Genomic DNA, 25,215 nt, shown 5'->3' with positions numbered 1-25,215 from the left:
TTATAATATTATACATCAATGTAGATTACTTATTATACTCTAAGCAATTAAAGTTGTACCGGTCAAAACGGATCCAAAAACCGGAAAACCCGGACCTGGACCCGGACACGGACACAGACACGACTCATCCGGTCCGGTCCATGGTCCACAAAATTCTCCATAACCGGTCCGGTCCAAGAGCCGGTCCGGTCTGGTTCGGTTCGGACCGGTCCAAATGCTCACCCCTATTATGGACAACCTTTTTTACATAGAACACCATAAAAAAAAAAAAAAAAAAGTATAATTCCCAAATGAAATTTATACGAAAGGTTTAAAATTAAGAAAAAACTATATTTTCATAAACCAAAACTAGGAAAATCTATATAAATTTCCTAACAAACTGAGCAAAATTACATCCCTTTGCTAAAAACAATCTTAGTAACACACATTTTTGCAAATAGTTATCTGCAGAAATAATCTATTTAGATTATTTTCTATTTTTGGCTATTTTACAGTAAAAAGAAATTAAAAATAATTATTATCATTATTTTCTTATTTGAAACAACTTTCTTGTTATAAAATAAAGAATGATTTTTTTTTTTCATAAAAGATATTGAAAAAGCTCCCCTGTATCGTTAGATGCTCTAAATCATTAACATAATTTAAAACATTCCATTAAACAATTATAAAGAACATGGTGGCCTCGAAATCAACAAGAATCACGCTGCAAATCAAACACCATGAGCCTGGTTTTAAACTTTAAACGTAGACTTGGACTTGACATTTATATCCCATCCCATCCCATCCCATCCATCCATTCATCGCCATAGCCTTTAGCAACTGTAAACAAAGCTTAGCCTCTCTCTCTCTCTCTCTCTCTCTCTCTCTCTCTCTCTCATCTCGCTTTTACAATTAATGCAACTGTCCATCAACCAGCAATGCTTTCCCCTCTTCTACTTCAATTTTCAACACCCAGATCGTAATCGTTCACAAAGGTACCTCTTTCCTCCCTAAATTTCATCTTTTTTCTTACCTGTTTTTCGTAGTTTAAGTTGATTTGAAATCCCCTTTTCCTTTTTGTGAAAAGCGTCTTCTAATTTCGCTGAATTTGTATAATTTCTTTAGTTTAATCGGTGTATATGACCTGGGTTTCTTAATTTCCGCTTTAATTGTAGTGGGTTTTCGATCAAATTTGAATTTGAGCTTCTTTCTGTGTGTTAGAAGGTGTACAGAAATGGGAAAGTCGATAGCTTCTTTTACTTGAAGTGATTCATGCTTTAATTTATGCCCGATTTGGTGCTAACTTTTGTATGTTCAATGGAAAGATCTGTCGATTGTTTGAGTTTATTCTCTCTTTATTTTTTTTCCTAAAGCGTTGCACTCAAAAAACTTGATTTTGTATGGTGGAAATACATTTTAAAGAGGGGAGAAACGTGACAAGATTGAATTTTGGCATTCTTCTTGGATTTTATATCATATTGAAACTTTTAGGCTCCAAAAAATTGAGCATTGTTGCTGATACCCTTTTTTATTTGTGCTTTTTCAAGATTATTCTTGAGGGGATATAAAAATAAAATGTGCTATAATCAACAGAAAGAATCTTGGTTTTTCGTTATCTCTTTCTATTTGCATTACTATTATATAGTAATTCTTTCACTTGTCATAATATGTTTGAACTAAACACAGTTATTGGATAAGTTTTGTTCTTTTCTTTTTTATATTAAATAAGATACCAAGAATACAACTTTGCTTACCTATGCGTTGGTCAATTGACTATTTTCCATGATTCTTGATCATATTCCCTTTATTTCCTTGCTTTTCTTGTCATCTTCACATGACAACATTTATACCCATAAAAATTTCCCAGTTGTTATATTATAATAAGATTCTTTTCAATCGTCACATGATCTATGCATTATCTAAATCTTGTTCACATGCAATTATTCATTATATATATGTATATTTTGTTATAAAGTAGTCATTTGTATCTTTGACTTGGGGTTCAAACTGATTCCGATACCATTTTCTTGATTGTCTTTTCAGAAGTTTGTGACTTTTGACCAAGTTTTCCGAATCTTTATCTAAATTCACAACAAGATTTTCCTTCTTTTGTTGACTGGATTTTGAGAGATTGAAAATGGGGTGTTGTGCCTCAACGGGTAGTAGGGGTAGTGGTGGAAAAAAGAGAACAAGAAGAACATTTTCCGATCATGTGAGTGCCTTTCACCACACTTCTTCTGTACCCAATAGGATTTTTGCAAATGGGAAGAGCCGAAGTTCTTGCATTTTTACTCAACAAGGTCGTAAGGGAATAAACCAAGATGCAATGATCGTGTGGGAGGTAAATTTATCTTTTTTGATTGTTCTGTTATTCTTCCAGTAACCCTTGAGCTGACACACTCTATCCCAAAAACATCATGTTAGATATAAATCAATAAGGTACACTGTGGCCCACTAGATGACTAACTGACATAATATGTCAATTAATAAGGTACACTGTGGCCCACTAGATGACTGACGTAATATGTTAGATAGCTCAATCCATATTGGAATTGAAACTCTCAAACTGTGTTTATAGCTGCTGAGACTCGAACCCTGTAAGGCTTGTTGATTATATTTTATGGTTTGGAATCTTTTTGTAGGATTTTATGGCAGAGGATGTGACATTTTGTGGGGTATTTGATGGGCATGGGCCCCACGGACATCTTGTTGCGCGTAAAGTTCGTGATACGTTACCCGTAAAGTTGTTTTCATTTCTTGATTCTTATGAATCAAAGAAAAAAGGGTCTACTACTTCTATTTGTTGCAATGGGGACAATCATGGATTAGAGGGGGATGATTGTGAGGAGGAAAAACCGGAGTTATTATGGAGAGAAGCTTTTTTAAAATCTTATAAAGCAATGGATAAAGAGTTAAAGTCTCATCCCAATTTAGATTGTTTTTGTAGTGGAAGCACTGCTGTGACAATCGTTAAACAGGTATCGTTTTTTTTTTTCTACAAAATTAATGTTTATTTATTTATTTATTTAATGGATAGATCTTAATAGAGTTTTTTGAACATTTTGAATTTAAGGGATCGAATCTTTTTATGGGAAGCATTGGAGATTCACGTGCCATCATGGCATCTAAAGATACCAACAATTCACTCGTAGCAATTCAGTTGACCATTGACCTAAAGCCCGATCTTCCAAGTATGACAAAAAAACAAAACAAATCTTTTTAAATCTTTATTTAGTCAATTTTTTTTTACTATACTAACTTGATTTTCATGTTATAGGAGAGGCCGAAAGGATTAAAAAATGTAAAGGGAGAGTTTTTGCATTACAAGATGAACCGGAGGTCCCGAGAGTTTGGTTACCATTTGATGATGCACCGGGGCTAGCAATGGCACGAGCTTTTGGAGATTTTTGTTTGAAGGAATATGGAGTCATATCAATTCCTGAAGTCTCTCATAGGATTCTTACAGAAAGTGATAAGTTCATTGTTCTTGCTTCCGATGGGGTACATAAAACATTTTTTTTTAATCGAATTGATTGCTTCCTTTTTTTTCTCTTGAACATAAACAACTTTTGTCTTGTACTGCATTTGACGTGCATTAGACTAGGACTGTGACTCATGTCAATAGAATAAATATCACATTTTTTGTCCTACACACAAAAAGGTGAAACAATGTGGGACAAAGACCGGTCTTGATATCTTGTCTGGGTAAAAAGACGTCAATGCCCTTCTCATTCGCATCATTAAAAATAACCCTAGAAAATTTGTCAGGTAATTCTTGTACGATGTGACAAACGCAGCCTTGCTGCGTTTGTTACGTTATACAGGATGGATTCGACAGACTTTCTAAGGCTATTTTCGATGAGGCGAATGCGGAGGGCATTCACGTCTTTTTACACAGACAAGCTATCAAGATGGAGTCTTTATTCCGCATTGTTTCACCTTTTTGTGTAGGACAAAAATTGTGATATTTATTCTATTGATATGAGTCAGAGTCTGATTCAATACATGTCAAAATGCAATACAAGTTTTTTTTTACCCTTTTGATGATTGAACTCGTGCTATGTTGCTGACGTTACGTGTATTGTAGATTTGGGATGTTTTGAGCAACGAACAAGTGATTGAAATCGTATCCTCATCTCCAACTCGGTCAACAGCTGCCCGGATGCTGGTTGACTCAGCTGCCCGTGAATGGAAATCCAAATACCCGACATCCAAAATGGATGATTGTGCGGTTGTATGTTTGTTCTTAGATGGAAAAATGGATTCAGAATCCGATAATGAAGAACACGGTTTCTCTTCCGCTACCCTCCAAAGTATTGCTGGTGAATCAGACGATGGTCAGAATCCTGAACCCGTTTTGCAAAGAAATTTCACAGTGAGATCAGCGGAAGAGAGTAGAAAAGACCAAAACGACGTAGTTTTGGAAGGGAATGGGGAAAATGAAACGGGTGTGGTTGAAGATCAGAACTGGTCGGGTTTGGAAGGGGTCACGCGAGTCAACTCGCTTGTTCAACTTCCGAGATTTTCAGAAGAGCAACCAAGGACTTAAAAAAAAATATTTCTTTCTTAATGTTAGTTATTATCATTTGATTTTGTGTTTTTCGGGAAGTTGGAAAATGTATAATATTTTCGCTAGGGTTGTTGGCATTGCGTGGGATGTGGATTATTTTATCATATAAAAGAGTTTTCAAATTCGTGGTTTTGCTAATTGCTCATGTTTTAATACAGTTAATTATTTTTAAAAAATCATAACAAATTATGTCAAAATTTTCTATAAAGGTAAATCAGTACTGTAGTTTAAATTTATAACAAGCTATTTACATTTTCTTTCCGTTTATAGCAATGAATTTTAAAATTTTACTTTTAATAACAATATACTTTCATTAGATTTCTAATAAGCTTTTCAAAATGGTTTAACTCTTGTATAAGTCCAAAATAGTCTATTTGGGCCATTAATCCCTATTATAAAGGTCCGACAATTTCGGGTCTTTCTTGCAGGCGTCTTCTTTATTCTCTGGCAGGGTCAAACATCGGGGTCTTTTTCTCTTGTGATTATTTTTGGCGACATTGATGGTTGGGAATGGGTCTGTGAGTCGGTCTCCTGCAATTGATTGAAAAGGTTTCTTCCCCGTTTTATGTGACAAATTTTTCTGTTGATTTCGGAGTGAAGGAATTATGGGATGCATGTGCGAATGTGGGGACTCTGGCTGATGTTTACATTGCAAAGAAGCTATCCAAATTAGGTAAACGTTTTGCCTTTGTTTTTTACATTAAAGTGTTAGATGAGTAATTGTTGGAAAGTTGGATTAGAGATATTTGGTTGGGTTCATACCATTTGTTTGCTTCAGTAGCATGTTTTCAGCGAGAATCTTATCGTAAAGGGTAGTCTAATTCACATGTGCATGGTGATCAGGTGGTGTAGAAACTTAATGAGCAGGGCCTCGGATCCTATGCGACTGTGGTTAAGGGGGCTAAGGGCATGCATGGGCTGAAAGGGCCTAAACCTAATGTTTGTACTTTGTCTGGGAAAGAGATATGCAATTATCTATCCTTAAAGGCTTCGGTGTTTGCGAAACTCAGGGATATTAGGTTGATTCAAATTTTGTTTGTGTTATTGAAAGAAGAAGGTTTTGATGATCTTAAAATCAAGTATGTTGCTAGTGATTGGGTATATTTGACTTTTTTGTCTGAAGAGGTTTGCGCCAGGTTCAAGAAATGTAATGCTATTAAGGCCTATTTCTCTTTGTTTAGGCCGGTTGTAAATGAGTTTTTTTGTTAAGGAAAGAGTTGTGTGGATTGAGATGATTAGGTTGCCTTGTTGTGCACGAAATGAAGATGTTGTTTCTAAGGTGGCTAGCATGTGGGGGTGATGTATGTTTTCTAGATGATGATGGGGATGCTCCTTTGGCAATCAAGAGGGTGTGTATTAGGACTTCTAAGTCGACTTCGATCCATGAGGCAGTCAAAGTGGTTGCCTAAGGTATTGAGTATGATGTGGTAGTTCGGGAAGTTTCTAATTGGGATCCGGATATATTGGAAGAGTGGGAGGTGGTTTCGGATATTCTAGACTTGTCTGATGAAGAGGAAGCCACTGATTTTTTTTTATGAAGATGTGTATGATCTACAAAAGGATTGTCGGGAGGGTAAGGATGATGAGGAGGTAGCAGATTTTTTAATATAGATAGCACTACAAATTTAGTTGATAGAGGATCCGGTTTTGTAGATAGAAAAGGTCGTTTTTTTCAAACTAGTGAGAGGAAGAAGAAGGTGGATAGATGCTTTGAAGATGATGAACGGGTCGCATCGATCCTGGTTGATGCATCGGTGAAGTCGTCAACTAGGCCTGAGAGGGTTTCTTCGCCGGTTGAGGAGGCAGTTCAACAGGGTGGGGTAGTGGGGGTGGGGCTTCAGAATCTTTATCTCAACCTCCAGGGCTCCAGCGTGAGAAGCTACATGGGGATTTTAATCTTAATGCCTCGGCTTCGAGATCCTCTGGTTCACATGTTTCTTCTACGTTGTTAAAGAAGAGAGTTCTGATGGGTGTAGAAGATTTTGAGGATGTCTTGAAACAATACTTTGAAATGGATGATCTTCTTGGGTATGACATGAAATCTCATAAGGATAAGGTTTCTAAAATCTTGTCTAGCGTTGGTGTGGTAGAAGTGGATAGATGAATTATCTATCTTTGAATATTTGTGGTGCCCGAACTTCTCTAAAAAGAAGTTGGGTTCATTCGTTGTGTATCCAGAATGGGGTGTCGTTTCTAGAGTTACAGGAGACTAAATGACAAAAATTGATTTGTTCAAAGTCAGGAGTATATGGGGTAATCCTTGTTTTGATTTTGCGTGTAGTTGTGCTCGGGGTCTCTTAAGGGGTATTCTTTCTCTTTGGGACCCTAATGTGTTTGCGAAAAGCAGTGTTCATTGTACGAATAATGTGGTTATAGTTGGAGGAGTTTGGGTTCCTTTTAGTTTTCCTTGTTACATGGTTAATATTTATGCTCTTCTAGGAGTCCGGGAGAAATTTTGACCTGTGGTGTAACGCCTCATTTATGGTATTTGATTTAAATAAAGTAATTTCATTTGAGGGGTACTCGACAAGTTTGTAGCCCGAATCGTCGAGTAGAGACAGGATGATCACGCAAATTGACACTACTAGAAAACAACCCTTTAATGACGCGTAAACAATGACACGCGGTGATTTACGATACGCAAAAGCGTGTGCCCTAAAAATAATGTTATCTCTTCTAAAATTTGAAGGATAATGGACACGCTTTTATGCGTGCCCTAAAATTAATGTCGAACAAAAAAAAATAAAAACACAGAGGGCACTTATTTAAAAATAGGTGTCGTCTAGAAATGTCGCTTTATATTTTTTTAATGAAAGGCGCGTTCTCTTCTTTTGCAGCTGGGGGAACGAAAATCCGAAAAGTTTGAAAGGCCGCCATTGTTACCCTCTGCCTTATTTCCATCGTTCTTCTCTCTCTCTATCTCTCTCTCTGTCTCTCTCTCTCTCTCTCTCTCTCACTCTAATACCCAAAAAACCCTAATAACATCACCAATCCTCTTTTTTCCCACAACAGAATCACAATATGATCCCGTCTTTTGAACAGATCAAACCCACAGGGGTTCTCGACGAAAGAGATACCGCTTCATACGAGCCCTAATTTCTCATCTGAATTCGTTAACTTCTTCAAATGGTTCTCAAACTTTTTTCTCTCTCTACATTTTCTTCTCCTTCATTTCTCGATCCACAGAAGGTCAGGAGAACGCTGCGTCTGCAATCAGATTGCTAGGTCGTAATCCTGAGAGCGTTGAACGCCGGTGTATGCTCGGTGTTTAAGGTCCCATGAAAGAGTAAGCAGTTGTCGCCTAGGCTATATTGTTCGATTAACACAATTCATCAAACCCTAGAATCGTAAAGGAAACCTAGCCCCCATAGCTTTCTTCACACTTCACCTCCTCAAATCTCACCTCACGCTCTTATAGTTCTCTATTTTTTGTGACTCGTTTCAAGGAGGTTCTTTTTCATTTCTCTTCAATGTTCGATATGTTTGATGCTACTTTAGATCATCAAGATAAGGACAAGTTGAATATCGAGAGGTAGTTTTATGGGCGTGAAGCTCTAAATGTGATTGCGTGTGAAGGAATGGAATTGAGCATTCCTCCCCCTAGGCTAATTCCCCTAGCCATGGCCTTCTTCACTCCAAACCAGGTATGAACATATATTTATGTGTATATATGTAAGTTAATTCATCGATGGTTGATTAGGTGTGTTTATGTTTTCAGTTGATACATATTAATGCTTATTTGATCAAGGAAGTGGCAGGAACTTACAAAATGGTTCCTGTGTTAACCATGTTTAGTCAAAAATTGAATTCTTTTACAGTTTCAGTCCTTGGAACCTTGAAATAAATACTAAAATTGAAATGAAACCTTGAAATTAGGACCATAACTGAAAAATGCACCAACTTTGGACCAAACATGATAAACATCAGAAAGCACATAGACCATTTTTGTAATGTACTCTAATTTTAGGTTGCAAGGGCATTTCAGGCAGCGCCTAAACTTCTATGTTTGAAGATAAAGTTTCACTTCTACGTTATGCTTTGCAAAGGGCTATTCAGGCAGCACCTAACCGGCTTATGACTAACAATGCCTACCTGGCTTTATTGGGCGCCTCGGTATGACTTCATATTCAGTATTGTATATATGATTTTTTTTCCCGTTTTAAGAAACTAAAAAATAGTATCTTTTTGTACCAGTTAAATGCATCCACAATAGATGAGGGACTAAACTTCTATGACTCACAACATCGCTTTGAACACTCATAACTTCTGTTGGTTCTTTTGAGTTCACTTCCACATGCGCCAAAGACTTTTCAGTGTCTCGTATTACAGGTACTGTTGTTTCCATTTCTACCCTTGTCCCTAGAAAATGTTTTTTTGTATATTTACTTCTCCATTTGATTTCAGGATCTTTTGATTTTGGCTTGCAGTCATGCTGTTTCCATTTATACCCTTGTCCCTGGGGAGTATCCTTATATTCTTATACTCATTTCTCATCTTCTATATATAATTTTATTAGCTTTTCTATCTTTCTGCAGTTATATTTAGTCGATTGGATCCAGGAGAAAAACTTGTTATAGGTTGTCGAAAAGCAACAATTTCTGCTGAAACACAGGTATAATTCTTTTAACACACACATACATACATACATTTATGCATGTATTATGTTAATGAGTGAATCTCTATGAAAAAAACAAGCAGAAAGGTGAAACAGAAGCTGTCAATGGTGTAATATTTTAAGGTGAGCTCTGATCTTATTAATACAACTCAACAAAGATATGAATTCAAATAAAATTAAAATTAAAATTAAAATTGATTTTATAGGATGCAAAGTCGGATCGATTGAAGCAACTATTGAAAGAGACCGAGAAGTATCTCCAGAAGTTTGGATCAGCAGAGCCTTTGAAGCAGATAATGGTCTAAATGATAATAGTGAATTTACTATTGAGAATGAAGATGAAACAGATCAGGCCAAGGTATGTTCTATCTTTTGTTACTTTACACTCTTATAACCTTTGTTTGACTTTTAATATCTTATTAATAAATATTTTGGCTTCTACAACATTACATGGAGAGCAATGAAAAGTACTATTTGATGTTTCATAGGTACTTCATTAACTTTTTTATTTCCTTGTATGTTATTGCTCTTGGCTTTAATCAGTTGTTTTATTTTTTCAAACTCATCATCGGTTCAATGTTGTAGTGTCAAAGAACTTCTAGCAGATGAAATGTGCTTGGGGAAAACTGTTAAGGTAGTATGAGGTATAGGTGGGCAAAACAATTAGTCCAAACTGATCCTAAAAATATGTATATGAACTAAATTGGTCATGGACCAGTCTTGGACTGTTCAGTCCGGACAGAAGTCCTGCTCTGTCCTTCAAAATGTTACACATGGCAGTCCAAAACCGATCCTAAACAGGTCCAAAATTAAACTGGTCCAAAAACAAACCGGTCTCTTTTAGAGCGAATCCAAACCAGTCTCTTTTAGATCAAATCTAAATTGTGAAGGAGGTTTGTTCTATGCCTCTATTCAACCCCAAAATCTATTCTTTTCATGATAAACAAACCCCATTTCTTTTAAAGGTAAGTTTTCAAAGATCAAGGGTGTAGGAGTCTTTGGTAATGATGCACAGGATACAAATATTCCAGTAGAAGTGTGGAGATACTATTTGGTAACTAATAGACCAAAGGTGTAACTTTTATTCAGTATATAAATTAAAAATGTGATCTCTCACTTTTTTTCTTGTTTCCTTCTCTTTCATTGATTATTGGGTTTACTTGTGTAGGTATCAGACATATTATTCACATGGACGGATCTTCAAGCAAAACTCAACACTGAGTTGCTGAATAATTTAGGCAATTTCATTAACCGTGTCTTGAGCTTTATTTCTAAAGATCTAGGTTAGTAATTGCCACCAATTTAACCTAAATTAATGGGATTAAGATTTTAAGGGTGCAATTTACATTAGTTTCTACTTTCATGCCCTAAACCCTAAACCCTAAATGCTAGGTTCTTTTCTTGCACTACTATCTTATCTTTTTTACTTGAAAGTGGTATGAAGTGAATATTTGGATATGATGTTGAAGATTGATTATTGGTGATTTTTTGATTAAATCTGAAAAGTTTTGTTTCTGTTGACAGATTCAAGAGGTGGTAGAGGTTCAGGATAAAATTCCATCATTCTGGATGCTCCATCTGTTATCAAACACACTAGGAGATAAAATTGGTGCTTATGTGGAACAATATGTGGAGACACAGCTATAGCAGGTCAAGTTGCTGCACTTGTCCTTTGCCACACCAGAGAACTAGCTTATCATGTCATATTTTCATTTGTAACCCTCCAACAATTTGAAAATGTTAATTTTCACCCATGTCTTACTCTTTGTATCTTGGGTGAGATTTGTTGCAGAGAACTAGCTTATCAGGTAACTAGCTTTCTTATTTCTATAAATTATACAAGATTGTATCTCATGCAAAATATTTATAATGTCTCTATTTTTTATTGCTGAACAAAGGAAGGATACCCTTCAATATGATGTCCTTGTTCAAATAATTGAGATTTATAACGAGCAAGTTCGGGATACCCTTCAATATGATATTCTTTTCATTTAATAAATTTTCTCATCTCATTAAATGAAATCCTTGCACCGAATCTTCTTGGTTGGTTTCCGGTTGATCAAAATAATTTTTCATTTTTCATACTGCTGATTTTGATCCTAGTCAAGACTCTTGGGTAATGAGTTTCATTAGAGTTTTTTACAAATTTTCTTTTCATGCATATGCCTCCAACAAAGCCACTTAGTGAAATGATGCCATTCTAGTACGTGTAAATCTTGAAGAAGCTAAGTGTTACTTTTTCTCTTTGAGGGAATAATAATATTCATTGATATTATGATATATGATGTTGCCTTCTCAGGAACTGAAGTCAATGTAAGTCAAAACATGAGAAATATATAAGATCTACAGGAAAAAATTACTGATAGATGTGTCTGGATGGCTTCATCAATACATAAGGGTAAAGAAGAAGGTGATGTGATGATTAACTGATTACTAAAACTTTTAACATTCTTTTAACAGAAGTGCTAATACATTTTGGGTGTTATTTGGTGAATCTTTGTTAGGCATGTGCTATATCAACTGATGAAAAATATGTTAATTTATATCTCCATCATTATACAGGTAAGATTGGTGAAAAACAAGGACAACAATGAAGTCAAGGGTTTTTGTATTAATTTGTAGCAATCAGGCATCCATGGAATCAATTCATGACTCTCTTGCTGAGGCATTGGTTAATTTGATAAAGGAGGTAGAGTTTCCTTTCTTTTCATCATGTTATACATTTTGGATGATAAATGTCTGTATTACCCTTTGATCTAATATGTTTTTTTTTGGTGCAGTGTGAAAAATTATGGTCAAAAGTGTATGTTGTCTGGCCTAAAAGCAGAACTAGAAGCATTAAGACGAAGGCACTCTAATGTACTGGAGTTGATGGGTGAAAGAGATGAGGAGGTAAAATTACCTTTTCAATGTGAGTTGCTGCATCTTTAGCCTTACTTACAGTTTTGACTTCTGACTTCACTTATATACCTCTATGTGGTGTTTATAGAGAATTATCCATATGCTCACACAAATTTTTGTAGCTGATTACACATTAATTTAATTATGCAGGTTTTGAAGTTTTTGATGGAAAAAAATAGTGTTAATGCTCTTCATAGAAAAGTATGTTGGTATTTTAGGAAATTTGGCTAATAATTTAGTTAATTATATAAAAAATGTTGAAATGTTACATTTGTCTACTATTGGAATGATTATTTGTATTACATTAACTTTTGTGCAATGTATTGTATTTTTTGTATATGATATGTTATTCTCTATTATGAGACATAAAATACAAATTTAATTTGAAAATCAGTAAATCTATAATTAATTTTTTTTAAAAAAAATTTAAATTACGATACGCAAAAATGTGTGTCGTGTTCATTTATGACATGGCCTTTCTTGACACGGGCTTCCTTGATACGCATTATGTATCATAAACACGCGCGTCGTAAGGTTACGGCATGCAAATGCGTGTCATCTTCCTTTATGACAGGGCCTTCCTTGATACGCATTGCGTGTCATAACCGCGCGTCGTAAATGCGCATCGTCTATAGACGACGCGCAAAAGCTCGTCGTCTCTCTTTATGACATGGCCTTCCTTGACGCGCATTTGCGCGTCGTCTGAGCGTTTTACGACGCACAATGAGCGTCGTAAAAGGCTTTTTTTCTAGTAGTGTGAGTTGGCTACTCGATGAGTCCATACGTTGGGACTCGGCGAGTCTGCCTGTCTGGATGAAGCCCCAATTTTAAGGGTTTACACCCCCATTTAAACACACTTATGCACCCCCAACCTCGCCTCTATCACTCTCAGAACATTTCCCATGTAAACCCTAGCCCCATTGTTGAGTTTGAGTGTATTTGTGCTAGCTTGGAAGCCTTGGGAAGAGAAAGAAGGAAAGAAGGTCCATAGAAGAGAAGGGAGATCCAGGAGTTAGCTTCCATCTGTTTCTCATTTAGGTAATGAAGATTTGACCTTGTGCATTCCTCCATCAAAATGCTTGTTATGCCTTCTTTGTAGCCTCTTATGATTTAAACTTGAGATATGGACTCCCCTTTGTATGGAAACTTTAGATCCGGACCTTCATTGTATTCTAGAAGTGTAAAGTTTCAATCAAAATCGTGATTGAGATCCCTCTTGAGCTTAGAACCCCATTAATAGCTTAGTTTTGTTGTTTGAAGCCTTTAAAGCCATGCATGCACGTAAAGTTTGCAACTTTACGTGATAAGCATGCCCTAGAAGCTTGGATCTGTGATTTGGAGCCGCTGCATGGCTCAAATCAGGTCTGTATGGAAAAGGGACTGAATGGTCTCGGCGAGTCGCAAGCTTGACTCGGCGGGTCATATGAAGATATCTGTGGACTCGACGAGTTGGATGAGCAACTTGACGAGTCCAATGAAGATTGCCTTAGACTCGACGAGTTGCTTGAACAACTCGGCGAGTCGGATGAGTTTTCCTGAGTAAAGTAGTGTTTGAGTGAAATAGCTTCATTCCTTCTTAGTTACACGTAATGTTAGCAACTTTATGTGTTTAGATGGTTCCAGGGGCTCATATCTATGAGTTAGATGCTCTGGAATGGATTAGAATTTGATTGCATGGAATCTGCACAACAGAACTCGACGAGTTGTTCTTTGGACTCGACGAGTAGAGTCGTGAGTCCCCATCTTTCTTTGGTTTGTGAGTTTAGGGTGAATTAGTGAGTGGGAAAGAGGACTCGGTGAGTTAAAGTCAGAGTTAGTGATGAAGGGACTCGACGAGTCTGCGCCCTGACTCGGTGAGTTCGGTCAACTGGAAGTTGACTTTGACTAGGGAGTTGACTTTGACTAGGGGTAAAATAGTCATTTTACCCTGAGAGCATTTATCAGTAACTGATCTAGTGTTTTGGAATTTGTAGCCGGATAGTTTCGGAGCAACAGTCGGCCACTTTTAGAGTTAGCATCTCAGCAGCCAACACTACAAGGTGAGTGTTCCTTCCCGTAGGAACGGGTCTACGGCCATAATGTCAACCCGTCTAGTTAGCAGTAGTTCCGTACTTTGGTATGATGCAGTAGTTCAGTGTGCTTGATGTCTTTGTGATTCAAGCATGTCTTTGTATTATGTGTTCCGGACTTCGGTCCGATGCAGTATGTAGTATATGTGTTTATGCTAGTTGATATGTTTATGCTACGTTATGTTATGCTCAGTCAGTTTCCGGACTTCGATCCGATGCAAGGGACAAGGTCCCAATCAGTTCCGGATTTTAGTCCGATGCAGTTAGTTCCGGACTTCGGTCCGATGCAGGGGACAAGGTCCCAGTTAGTTCCGGACTTCGGTCTGATGCAGAGGGCAAGGCCCTGGTTAGTTTCCGAACTTCAGTCCGATGCAGTTTCCGGACTTCAGTCCGATGCAGTGGGCAAGGCCCAGTATGTGCTTTATATGTTATTGTATGGTATGTGGTAGTTTGGGGAAGCTCACTAAGCTTTGTGCTTACAATTTCAGTTTTGGTTTCAGGTATTTCCGCAAGCAAAGGGAAGAGCTCGGATGATGGCATTGCACACACCATAGCTTCAGCTTTTGTCCTGAGAGTTTATTTCAGATACAATGTTATGTTGTTACAGTTCTTTTGTTATGAAACATCTATTATAAGTTTTTGGGATTTATGACGTACGATTTCATGATATATTATAAATCGTTGATAACCTTAGTATTATTTAAACACAAATTTTTGGGTTGTTACATGTGGCAATATCTTAAAGATTTTAAAAGTAGGAACGGGGGGAATTACGTGTTTTTTTTTTTGGAGACTTTAATGTTGTTAAGGAGGTGACTGAACGAATGGGTTCGTTTTTTGTCCTATTACAGCTTCTGCTTTTAATGATTTTATTGATGATATGGGTCTCATAGATGTGCCTATGATTGGGAAGCGGTTCACTAGAATCGACCCTATTGGTTCAAAATTAAGTAAGTTGGATAGGTTTCTGGTGGATGAAGCTTTTTATTATAGATTTGACCTCCTTCAAGTTTCGGTTCTTGATAGAAGGTGGTCTGATCACTGCCCTATTTTCTTGCATGTGTCTCTGGTGGATTATAATAATTCATCATTTAAATTCTTCAACTCTTGGTTAGAGCTTGATGGGTTTAATGATATAGTGAAAGATGCTGTCAAGGAGTTCGTGGTTGACAGGTCTTGGAGTAAGTTTGTTGTGTTCAAAAATAAACTTAAATTCTTGAAAGACTGTGACAACCCGATATTTCGAATAGATGTAATGACCTAAAAAGTCAAGATTGTAACCTTTTTTGATATATAATGAAATTATTGTCAAAAATAAAATGTTCGAAAGTCGTCTACTGGATTTCATAAATGATAGATATCGTGTCCAGGGTTTCAAAAATATAAAAATCACTAAGTTATAACGAAGAAGTTATGACTAAGCAAAGATTCACAACAAAAACCATCAATACAGTTAAACGTAAAACGAGAAATTTCAATAAAATACTTATTAGCCTTAGGTATCTAAATAAAAGTCGTAGATATCATTAAACCGTGAACACACATAAAAAGAACGCCCAAATCTGACTTCGTATGAGGAAGTTATGATTTTTCAAAGTTTCGGGATAGCAGTAGACAACTAAAAACTTGAAATAGAGATCGAGCGATTTTTAGCCAAAACAACCTAAACAAGAATCGAAGATCTCATCAATAGCAGTACAACGGTCTGTTAAAAATAATATATTAAAAATAAAGTCAAATTTAGCAGACGATGTCTAAATGAAAGTTGTAGAGTACATTCTCACCTACACGTGCATATAAAAAATGTCAAAGATGGAGCTCGTATGCGAAAGTTACGGATTTTACAAGTTCGAGGTGCACAAACAGAGACGAGTTACGCTCAACATACCCTCGTACGCCCAGCGTACTCGGGTGCTAGGCTTCTGATCGTACACGTCGCCCCTTTACGCCTCTATGCCCCGTCCCATCCGAAGTACGGAAGACGAGGATGCAGTCATGCATGACATCCGACATGCCCTGCGTAACCCGGAGTTACGCCCCGCGTACCGAGGGTTTCCAACCCCTATAAAAGGGAGGCGAGGGTTCCAGGCATAATTGCTCATTTTCTCTCATTCTCTTGCGTTTTTACCCCGTTTTGCGTGCAAGAAATATCTCGAAGCCCCGGTCTTCGCATCCAATTCCCGAAGGAAGGTTTTACACTCCTGAGATTCTTGAGAATCCTGAGAAATCCGTTTTCTCCTGTCGAAGTTCTGCTCGGTTTTCATCTCACCATCTTCACTCTATCAAGTGAGTTCATACCTCTACAAACACACTTTAAATACATTTTAATTGCTTTTTAAATACTTTTAGGGTGGGGGGATACAAGTAAACACCCGGTTATTATCGTGTGAAAATATCTATCCTTTTCTATGCATTTCATACTATTATTTTAAATGTCATATGAAAATGTTCGCATGCAACAAATATTACGATAACACCTTGTCTTTTGTAATGAAACACGTTGTTATATAAATATCAAACACTTTATTTATATTTTGAGTATAAATGTTCAATAATGTTATTACAAATGTTATACTTTACATACAAAGTCAACACTACACTAGGGTTTATTATACAAACGAAACACACTTTTGGAAAAACTATTATAGGTATAGTTTACAAGGAAATCATAAGATTTTTACATACTATAAGTACTATATCAAGGAAATACTTTCATATACAAGAACGAATGGACTTTTCATACGTAAATCTATTTGATACTAAGTTTTGTGAGACATTCAACTTCACGTACTTTTAAGTATGCAGTTAAAGTCCTGTTTTATATACCATACTCTCTTGTAGGGAGAGTGCGATACTTCTGTATAGATCTATACGGGATTGACAATCCCGCACTAAAACTGTTAGCTACAGTTAGACCGTCAGGTCTGGGGTGACAAACATCATAACATTCCAACGCCTGAAGAACATTGTTACAGGCAGTCTAGGTCAATAGCATGGTTATAAAACTCACATGGAGTATTAAAAATACAATGATTTACGGGGTTATAAAATGTCTTAGTGATTTTATACATACGTAAATATATTATTCTAGGCATGACAACTACTAATGCATTACAGTTTTGGAACTTTTAAACTACCACACACTCATGGAAAAATATTGGACTTTTCAGAAGTAAACTCAGTGATTTTATACCAAACTTACAAATTTTATACCTAAATGCTTATGAACTCACCAACTTAGTTGTTGACACTCTTTCAAAACTACTTGTATTTCTTAGGGATTCAGTAATACATGTAGACTTCAGCTTTTGGAGAAGTGACGCTAAGTCGTCAGTTTAAAACTCATTTTTGTCATCATATTGTAATTTGTTTTGAACAAGTATCATTCAACAATGTAACTTTTAAATTATATATATGATGGTTGTTTTACTTTCTTTACTATGTATTCACTTGTTACGATACTACATGAAGTCATCCGCCCTCGAATGATTCCGTTGTTCTGGTTTGGGGGTGTGACAAAGACCGAATAAAAAAAAGGGTTGTAGGTTATAAGGAGGAATCTAGAGTTTCTAGTAACTATCTCCTATATAGATTGGTTGATATTAATAAGAGCTTTGATGCTGGTGGCTCGTGTGATGATTTGGCTCGGGAGAGAAGGGCTATTCTCGATGATCTGGCTTCCTTGGAAAAGTCTCGGTCTCTTGATTCAGCCCAAAAAGCTCGATTTAAATGGGGTATCGAGGGGGATGAGAACTCAACTTTTTTTTTTCATGCTATGTTGAAGCAACAAAGATGTCAGAGGCTTATTAGAGGCATCTTTATTGACGGGGAGTGGGTTGCGGACCTACCTCTAGTAAAAAAAAAGACTTTTATGATTTTTATGCTTCTAAATTCCAACCTTTTAAGGGAGTTTTGATGGGACGTAAGAGTGATAGATTCATATCTCTTGATCTGGGTACGGCTATTTCTCTAGATTCAAGGTTCTCTAGGGAAGAGATCAAGAGTGCGCTATGGGATTGTGGGCTGGACCGGGCGCCAGGTCCTGATGGATTCTCTTTCCGGTTTCTCAGGCATTTTTCGGAGATTTTGGGTGATGATATTGTGGCTTTTGTGCAAGAATTTTGTGTCAATTCTAGGTTTCCCATTGAGTGTAATTCTTCTTTTATTACATTGATTCCTAAGATTGACAATCCTATTCGTATCAATGATTATCGGTCTATTAGTCTCACTGGCATGCAGTTTAAGATTATTGCTAAACTGCTGGCTAATAGGTTAGCATCGGTCTTGCATGATGTTATTGGGTTGGAGCAGTCTGCTTTTCTCAACTCCAGGCAAATTCTAGATGGTCCTCTTCTTGTGTATGAGATAGTTCATTGGTTCAACCACAAGAAGAAGAAATTTACAATTTTTAAAGTTGACTTTGAAAAAGCGTATGATTGATAGTTGGGATTATATTGATAGGATCATGATGTTTTTTGGTTTTAGGGAGAGACAGAGAGTGTAGATCAGGGGGATGTTTTCTAATGCTTGTTCTTCAGTTCTTTTGCATGGTTGCCCTACGGGATGAGTTTCAATTGTTTAGAGGGTTGAGATAAGGTGACCCTTTGTCGCCTTTTCTCTTCATTATTGCTATGGAGGGCCTTCATATCGCTATGGAGGATGCGGTGTCGGAAGGTGTGTTTATGGGGGGCCAACTTGAGTCACATGACTTAGCTATCTCTCATTTGTTTTATGCAGATGATGTTATTTTTCTGGGAGAGTGGAATGAGAATAATGTCCGAAATTTGATTCGGGAGTTGAGATGTTTTTATTTAGTCCCAGGTCTAAATCTCAACCTTTCTAAATCTAGTATATATGGCATGGGGGTTGGTAGGTCTGAAATCACCAATCTCGCTTCTTTTACAGGCTGCTCGGCTGGATATTTTCCGTTTGTGTATCTTGGTTTTCCGATTGGCGAATCTATGGTGCGTGTCAAAGGATGACAAATAATTATAGATCGCTTCAAGAAGAGATTGGCCTCTTGGAAAGCTAGATTTTGATCTATTGGTGGTCATTTAACTATTGTTAAGTCAGTCCTGGGTAGCATTGGTATTTATTACTTATCTATTTTTAGGCCTCCTGTTGTTGTTTTGTAGGCTTTAGAGAATATAAGGGCTCATTTTTTTGGGGTATGGAAGAGGGTCAAAAACGTATTCATTGGGTTAAGTGGAATTTGGCGTTAAACTCTTTTGACCAGGGTGGTTTGGGTAGGGTGGTTTGAGTATTGGTAGTTTAGATGCTTTTAATTTGGGTCTTTTATATAAATGGAAATGGAGATTCTTTAATTCGCTTGAAGCCTTATGGATGAAAGTTTGAAAGTTTTTTTATGGTGAAGGGGGAGGTTTTTCTGGGGGCTCAAGAATACAAAGTGGTGGTGGTGTTTGGCAAAAAATTGTGGGGTCTATTAATCATCTTCATGAGAGTGGTTTACTACCTTCGAATGCCATGGCTAGAGTGATCGGTAATGGAGCTACTATTTGGTTTTGGCACGATGTTTGGTGCTTGGATGTTCCTATCATGGTGCAATTCGGAAGATTGTTTGCACTAGCTTCTAACCAAAATTCTTTAGTTAGAGACTATTGGTCGCCGACGGGTTGGGTTTTTGCTTGGCGTCGTGATATTAGAGGACGGGTTGAACAGGAGCAACTTGTGAATTTGATGTCTTTATTGGATGGCTTTTAGCTTGGCACGGAGTCAGACAAATGGGTTTGGAATCTTGATAATTTGAGGTGCTTTTCGGTTAAATCGACCAGACTTCCGTAGGTTCCTTGCCTAGTCGATGGAATCGCTCGGTTCCTATTAAAATAAATGTTTTTATTTGGCGTTTATTGATGGGTAGGCTCCCTGTTAGGTCGAAGTTGTTGGAGAGGGGTGGATCTTGACTCGGTTTTGTGTCCATTGTGTAACGATGCTATTGAAGATGTGTTGCACTTGTTTATTCAGTGCACAATTGCAACTCAAATTTAGAGGCGGGTTAGTTGTTCGCTTGATTTGGATATCATTGTTTTTCTCACTATGAGAGACATGATGGACTGGATTGATGTGAGGCCTAATGTTAGACAACAATGGGTGATTGTTGACTCGGTATTTTCTTTGGTCATTTAGGTGCTTTGGACATTCCTTAATATCATTTTCTATGGTCATTTAGGTGCTTTGGACATTCCTTAATGATATTTTGTTTAGTAGTAATAAGCCTAGAAAAGATAGGATTTTTGATTCCATTGTTGATATTTCGTTTCGTTGGTTCTCGTCTCGTAACTCTAAGGCTAGGATAATTGGAGTTTGTGGCTTCAAAATCCTACTCAGTCTTAATGATCTGTACTCCTAGCATCTTGCTAGTTTTGTTTTAACATATTTGTTTGCTGCCGTTCAAAAAAAAATCCTATTATAAATTCATATTTTCTACAACTTTTATTTCTTCTTAATCTCGACAACTCTTTTATTCATTTTTTTGGATTTTTGCTACAAGAGCTCTATGTGCAATAATTATCTGACACATTACCGAGTTCATCGTTTGGTCATCTTCAACGTCCTACATAGCTTCAAAAATATAATCAGACATCTTATATGAAAATGGTTTATCATGGTAGAAATCCTGTTAACCTGGGAGACTTGGGATAACATAATAAATATTTTAAGAATGACCATTGACTTTCTTCATCTTCGTAATGATAAGCAACCTTATTGTTATAGATATTTTTTATAACAAAAAAATAGACTGGTGAATGAATTAGTGTGAGCTTTGGTGTAAAATAATGTTATGATTTTAGTATGTTTATATAGTAGTTAGATAAGATGGTATATGAGGATTCATAAAGAGGTTAACATGTATATATATATATATATATATATATATATATATATATATATATATATATATATATATATATATATATATATATATATATATATATATATATATATATATATATATATATATATATATATATATATATATATATATTACTTAGGTGGGAAAGTTAATTAGATTTATTAATGATAGTGTTAGGTTATAAACAATTGGTCAATTGTGAACTCCAAAATACATGACAGTTTTAAAATTAAACAAAAAACGATAAAATAGTGTGATACAAGAGCATTTATGATTGGTATGTTTGTGAAAATCTCTAAAATTTATCCCGTTCTTGAGTTGTCATATAGCTTTCATTTTGCTTACATGTAGAAAAATAGGTGGTTGAACTAGAAAGGATTGTACGTGGCTCAAAAATTACAAAAATAAGGTCCTACCGAGATTTGAACTCGGGTTACTGGATTCAGAGTCCAATGTCCTAACCACTAGACCATAGGACCAATTGATGTTCTCAAGGATCCACAATATATATTTAATGTGAAAATTATATTTCGAAAACCTCGTAAAACCCTGATTACAGGTTTCGAAACTTCAATTCAGAGCAAAATCGATTTCAAGCTACAAATTCAATTTTAACGCAATGAGAAAAACCCTACTGAAATCCCTCTATCCCATCGCAACCAACAGACCTCACTCTTCGTCCATCAATGGCGGAAGAAAGATTAATCACCCACATCACAATTCATCAAAACCCGACCCGAATCCACCTCCCATCTCAAACTCCAGATGGGTTTTCACCACAACCGCACCCCCACCACCGGAATGGGTTCAACCCATCAACGACACCTCCGATCTCATCACACCACACCCCAAACCTTCAGCATGGGTTGACCAGATCCTCAATCTTTTAAACGACGATTCATCCCAAATGGAACCCAAATTGGATGATTTTTGTCGCAAATGGTTCATCAGATTATCACCCAATTTCGTTTCCTACGTTCTTAGTTCTAGTCGGGTCAAAAACCAGCCCGAATTGTGCCATCGGTTCTTCAAATGGGCAGGTAAGCAAAAGGGTGGTGGATACACTTACTCTCATAATCTTGAATCTTATGCTTTCTTGATTGATGTTCTATCTGTTTCTAAAGATTTACATAGGGTTAAATCTGTGTTCATTGAGCTTAAACAAAAGGGTTTCTTGATGAACATAAAGTCTGCAAATTTATTAATCAAATCATTTGGGAATCTCGGAATGGTTGAAGAATTATTATGGGTATGGAAACAAATGAAAGAAAACGGCATCGAACCCAGTTTGTTTACTTTCAATTTCTTGATAAACGGTTTGGTTAATTCAATGTTCATCGAATCAGCCGAACAAGTTTTTGAAGTTATGGAAACCGGGGCCATTAAACCCGATACTGTAACATATAACACAATGATCAAAGGGTATTGTAAATCCGGAAACACAAAGAAAGCCATGGAGAAATTTACGAAAATGGAGGAAAAGAACATAGAACACGATAAGATCACTTATTTAACTTTAATCCAAGCTTATTATTCAGACAACGATTATGATTCTTGTTTGAAACTTTACAATGAAATGGAAGAAAAAGAACTAGAAATCCCACCACACGCTTATAGTTTAGTAATTGGAGGTCTTTGTAAAGCCGGGAAACCAATGGAAGGGTATATGGTTTTTGAAAACATGATCCGAAAAGGGCGTAAAGGTAATCTCGCAATTTACACCGCTTTAATGGATGGATATGCAAAAGCCGGACACGTAAACGAGGTGATACGAATTTTCGAGAGGCTAAATAATGACGGTTTTACCCCTGACGAGGTCACTTACGGTGTAATCGTGAACGTTTTATGTAAAACCGGACGATTATCCGAGGCGTTACAATATTTTAATTTATGTCGTGAAAATAAAATCGCGATTAATTCGATGTTTTATTCGAGTTTAATCGATGGATTCGGAAAATCCGGGAGATTATTAGAAGCCGAAAAGTTATTCGAAGGAATGGTTGCCAATAAAATTACTTGCGATTCGTATTGCTATAATGCGATTCTTGATGCGTATATGAAGAACGGGAAGATCGATGAGGGATTGTCGGTTTTTGAAAAGATGGAAATCGACGGTTGTGATCGAACGGTGTACACGTACACAATTGTAATGGATGGATTATTTAAAAAACATAGAAATGAGGAAGCTTTAAAGATTTGGGATTTGATGATTGATAATGGAATAACACCGAGTTCGGGTTCGGTTCGGGTTCTTTTGACTGGGCTTTGTTTATCGGGTAAAGTGGGCCGGGCGTGTAGGATTTTGGATGAGTTGGCACCAATGGGGGTAGTTGTGGAAACGAGTTGTGAAGATATGATTAATGTTTTGGTCAAAGCAGGTAGAGTTGACCAAGCGTGTAAATTGGCGGATGGGATTGTGGATAGAGGGAGAGAGATACCCGGGAGAGTTCGTACGGTTTTGATTAATGCGTTGAGAAAAGTTGGGAATGCTGACATGGCGATGAAGTTGATGCGTAGTAAGATTGGGATTGGGTATGAGAGGATGGGTACGATTAAGAGGCGTGTGAAGTTTAAGGTGCTTGTTGACAAGTGAGGTGTTGTTTCTTTTTTTACTCAAAGAAGGGTAAAACGGTCATTTACTTTTACTCATTAAATCGAGAAAAAGAAATAGCCTTTGTTTATGTAACAGTCACTCTTGACAAATATATATTTATCCGTCGAGTACTTTATCCATACACGGGAATAAAGAAAAGCCATTAATTTGCTAAGCTATATTTGAGTGTTTCTTTTTTACTTAACACAGAAAGAACGACTTAATCGAGAAAGTCAAGGGGATGGGGTTTTCCATTAAGTACCAACTTTTTGCAAATTTGCACACATTTTTTTTCATTTTTCTAAGTGTGCCCCAAAGTTTTTCAAATAGGATTTAGGGCAAAATGCAAAAATAGCAACGTACTTTCATATATTTGTTTGTTATAGTTATAACATTCTATTTCCTTATATTTGATGTTGCAGAATGACTGATTTGCCCCTTAGTAGTAGTTGAAAGGTCGGAGGAGGGCATTTATGTCTTTTACAAAGTTGTTATTTTTGTCTTATTAACATCTCTTATGGTCCTGGTCCAATCTACCACATACCAAACACAAGATAACTTGTTTTACAGTTTCTTGTCTTATGTAACAAATGGGTTTTACAGTTTTCAAGTTTTTTCATGCAAAATGACTAATTTACGCTTGACATTGTTCCAAACCTTACAGTCAAAAACATTATCTGAGCAGATTGGCTTACCCTTCTTTTTTTCTATCATGTCAAAATTTGATTGTTGCTCACTCCTTTTTCTCCTGACACGTCTAGTCTTTTTCTATTTGTTTTGCTCAGGACAACCCTTGTGAAATGACTAATGTACCCCTAGTGTCATGCGGATTAAAGATGCACAGACTGGAGAGATACGTATCAGCTAAAAGTGATTTTATGTTAGATACGCGTGTTGTATAGGTATCTTGTAAAGCTTGGGTTTTGTAAATATATAGAAATTAGGGATAATTAATTTTACGAAAGATGAAGATTGTATTTATCTTTTATCAAGTAAATAGAAAAGTATTGTAATTTCGTTTCAGACAAATGAGCTACTTGTTAATGTTGTTAGAATGTAGTGTATAGATATTTATTAAAAAAATATTATTGATTTTAATCAATCATAATTAAATAATTAGCAATTTAGGAATACTAACCAAGACTAAAAACGGTAGTTTTTACGGACTTAATAAGAGGCGTGTCAAACAATTCATTTACTTATTAAATTTAGTTTAAATTATAAAAAATCATTGAAATTGTTATTTATTTATTTATTTTTTGACAAAAGTTAAGCAATCAAGAGACATTTGCTGAATCAAACTATCAAAGGGTTTCTAAGGAAGACAAGTCGTGCCCTGAACACGAATGTTTGTAATTAAGAGTCGGTTTTTGACAGAATATTTCAATAAATAAGATCAGAATTTTAACATTGCTACTTACACATTACAGAATTTAGAAAATAAAAAACTAAATTCCTAAAAATAAATACATTTTCACGTCACATCATTTTTTTTTTCTCTACAAAAAATTCTCCAAGTCAAACGGAACGAAAACGACGTCATCATCATATGAAACGGTGTCGTTTCAGGAAGATATTTCATCTCGAGTTACAGGAATATGAAGCACTCCAACGAAA

General features: G+C 36.3%; 2 protein-coding genes and 1 non-coding gene across 6 annotated transcripts; 2 read left to right on the top strand and 1 right to left on the bottom strand.

Moving 5' to 3' along the window:
• The first annotated feature begins 721 nt into the window (after window positions 1–721).
• On the top strand, window positions 722–4,687 carry LOC145012624 (putative protein phosphatase 2C 52). The gene is made up of 6 exons (XM_078971423.1): window positions 722–974; window positions 2,023–2,320; window positions 2,622–2,957; window positions 3,053–3,170; window positions 3,257–3,480; window positions 4,067–4,687. The coding sequence occupies exons 2-6, from the start codon at window positions 2,117–2,119 to the stop codon at window positions 4,526–4,528; spliced, it is 1,344 nt and encodes a 447-aa protein (XP_078827549.1). The 5' UTR covers window positions 722–974; window positions 2,023–2,116; the 3' UTR covers window positions 4,529–4,687.
• A 16,725-nt stretch (window positions 4,688–21,412) lies between these two features.
• TRNAQ-CUG (transfer RNA glutamine (anticodon CUG)) lies at window positions 21,413–21,484 on the bottom strand. The gene has a single exon. It is a non-coding gene; the product is annotated as a tRNA-Gln (tRNA).
• Window positions 21,485–21,591: 107 nt separating this feature from the next.
• On the top strand, window positions 21,592–24,653 carry LOC145011346 (Pentatricopeptide repeat (PPR-like) superfamily protein). 4 transcript variants are annotated; one of them, XM_078970049.1, is made up of 2 exons: window positions 21,592–23,580; window positions 24,384–24,653. In XM_078970049.1, the coding sequence occupies exons 1-2, from the start codon at window positions 21,625–21,627 to the stop codon at window positions 24,498–24,500; spliced, it is 2,073 nt and encodes a 690-aa protein (XP_078826175.1). In that variant the 5' UTR covers window positions 21,592–21,624; the 3' UTR covers window positions 24,501–24,653. The 4 variants fall into 4 exon arrangements, with proteins under 4 accessions (XP_078826175.1, XP_078826176.1, XP_078826178.1 ...); XM_078970050.1 differs by having other exon boundaries at window positions 21,592–23,594; XM_078970052.1 differs by having other exon boundaries at window positions 21,592–23,599.
• Window positions 24,654–25,215: the final 562 nt, after the last annotated feature.

Source organism: Lactuca saligna, chromosome 8 (genome assembly GCF_052625555.1).
Source record: "Lactuca saligna cultivar CGN05327 chromosome 8, ASM5262555v1, whole genome shotgun sequence".
Classification (NCBI taxonomy): Eukaryota; Viridiplantae; Streptophyta; class Magnoliopsida; order Asterales; family Asteraceae; genus Lactuca; species Lactuca saligna.
The sequence above is the reverse complement of the archived record's forward strand: the minus strand, read 5'-3'. Positions and strand labels throughout refer to the sequence as shown.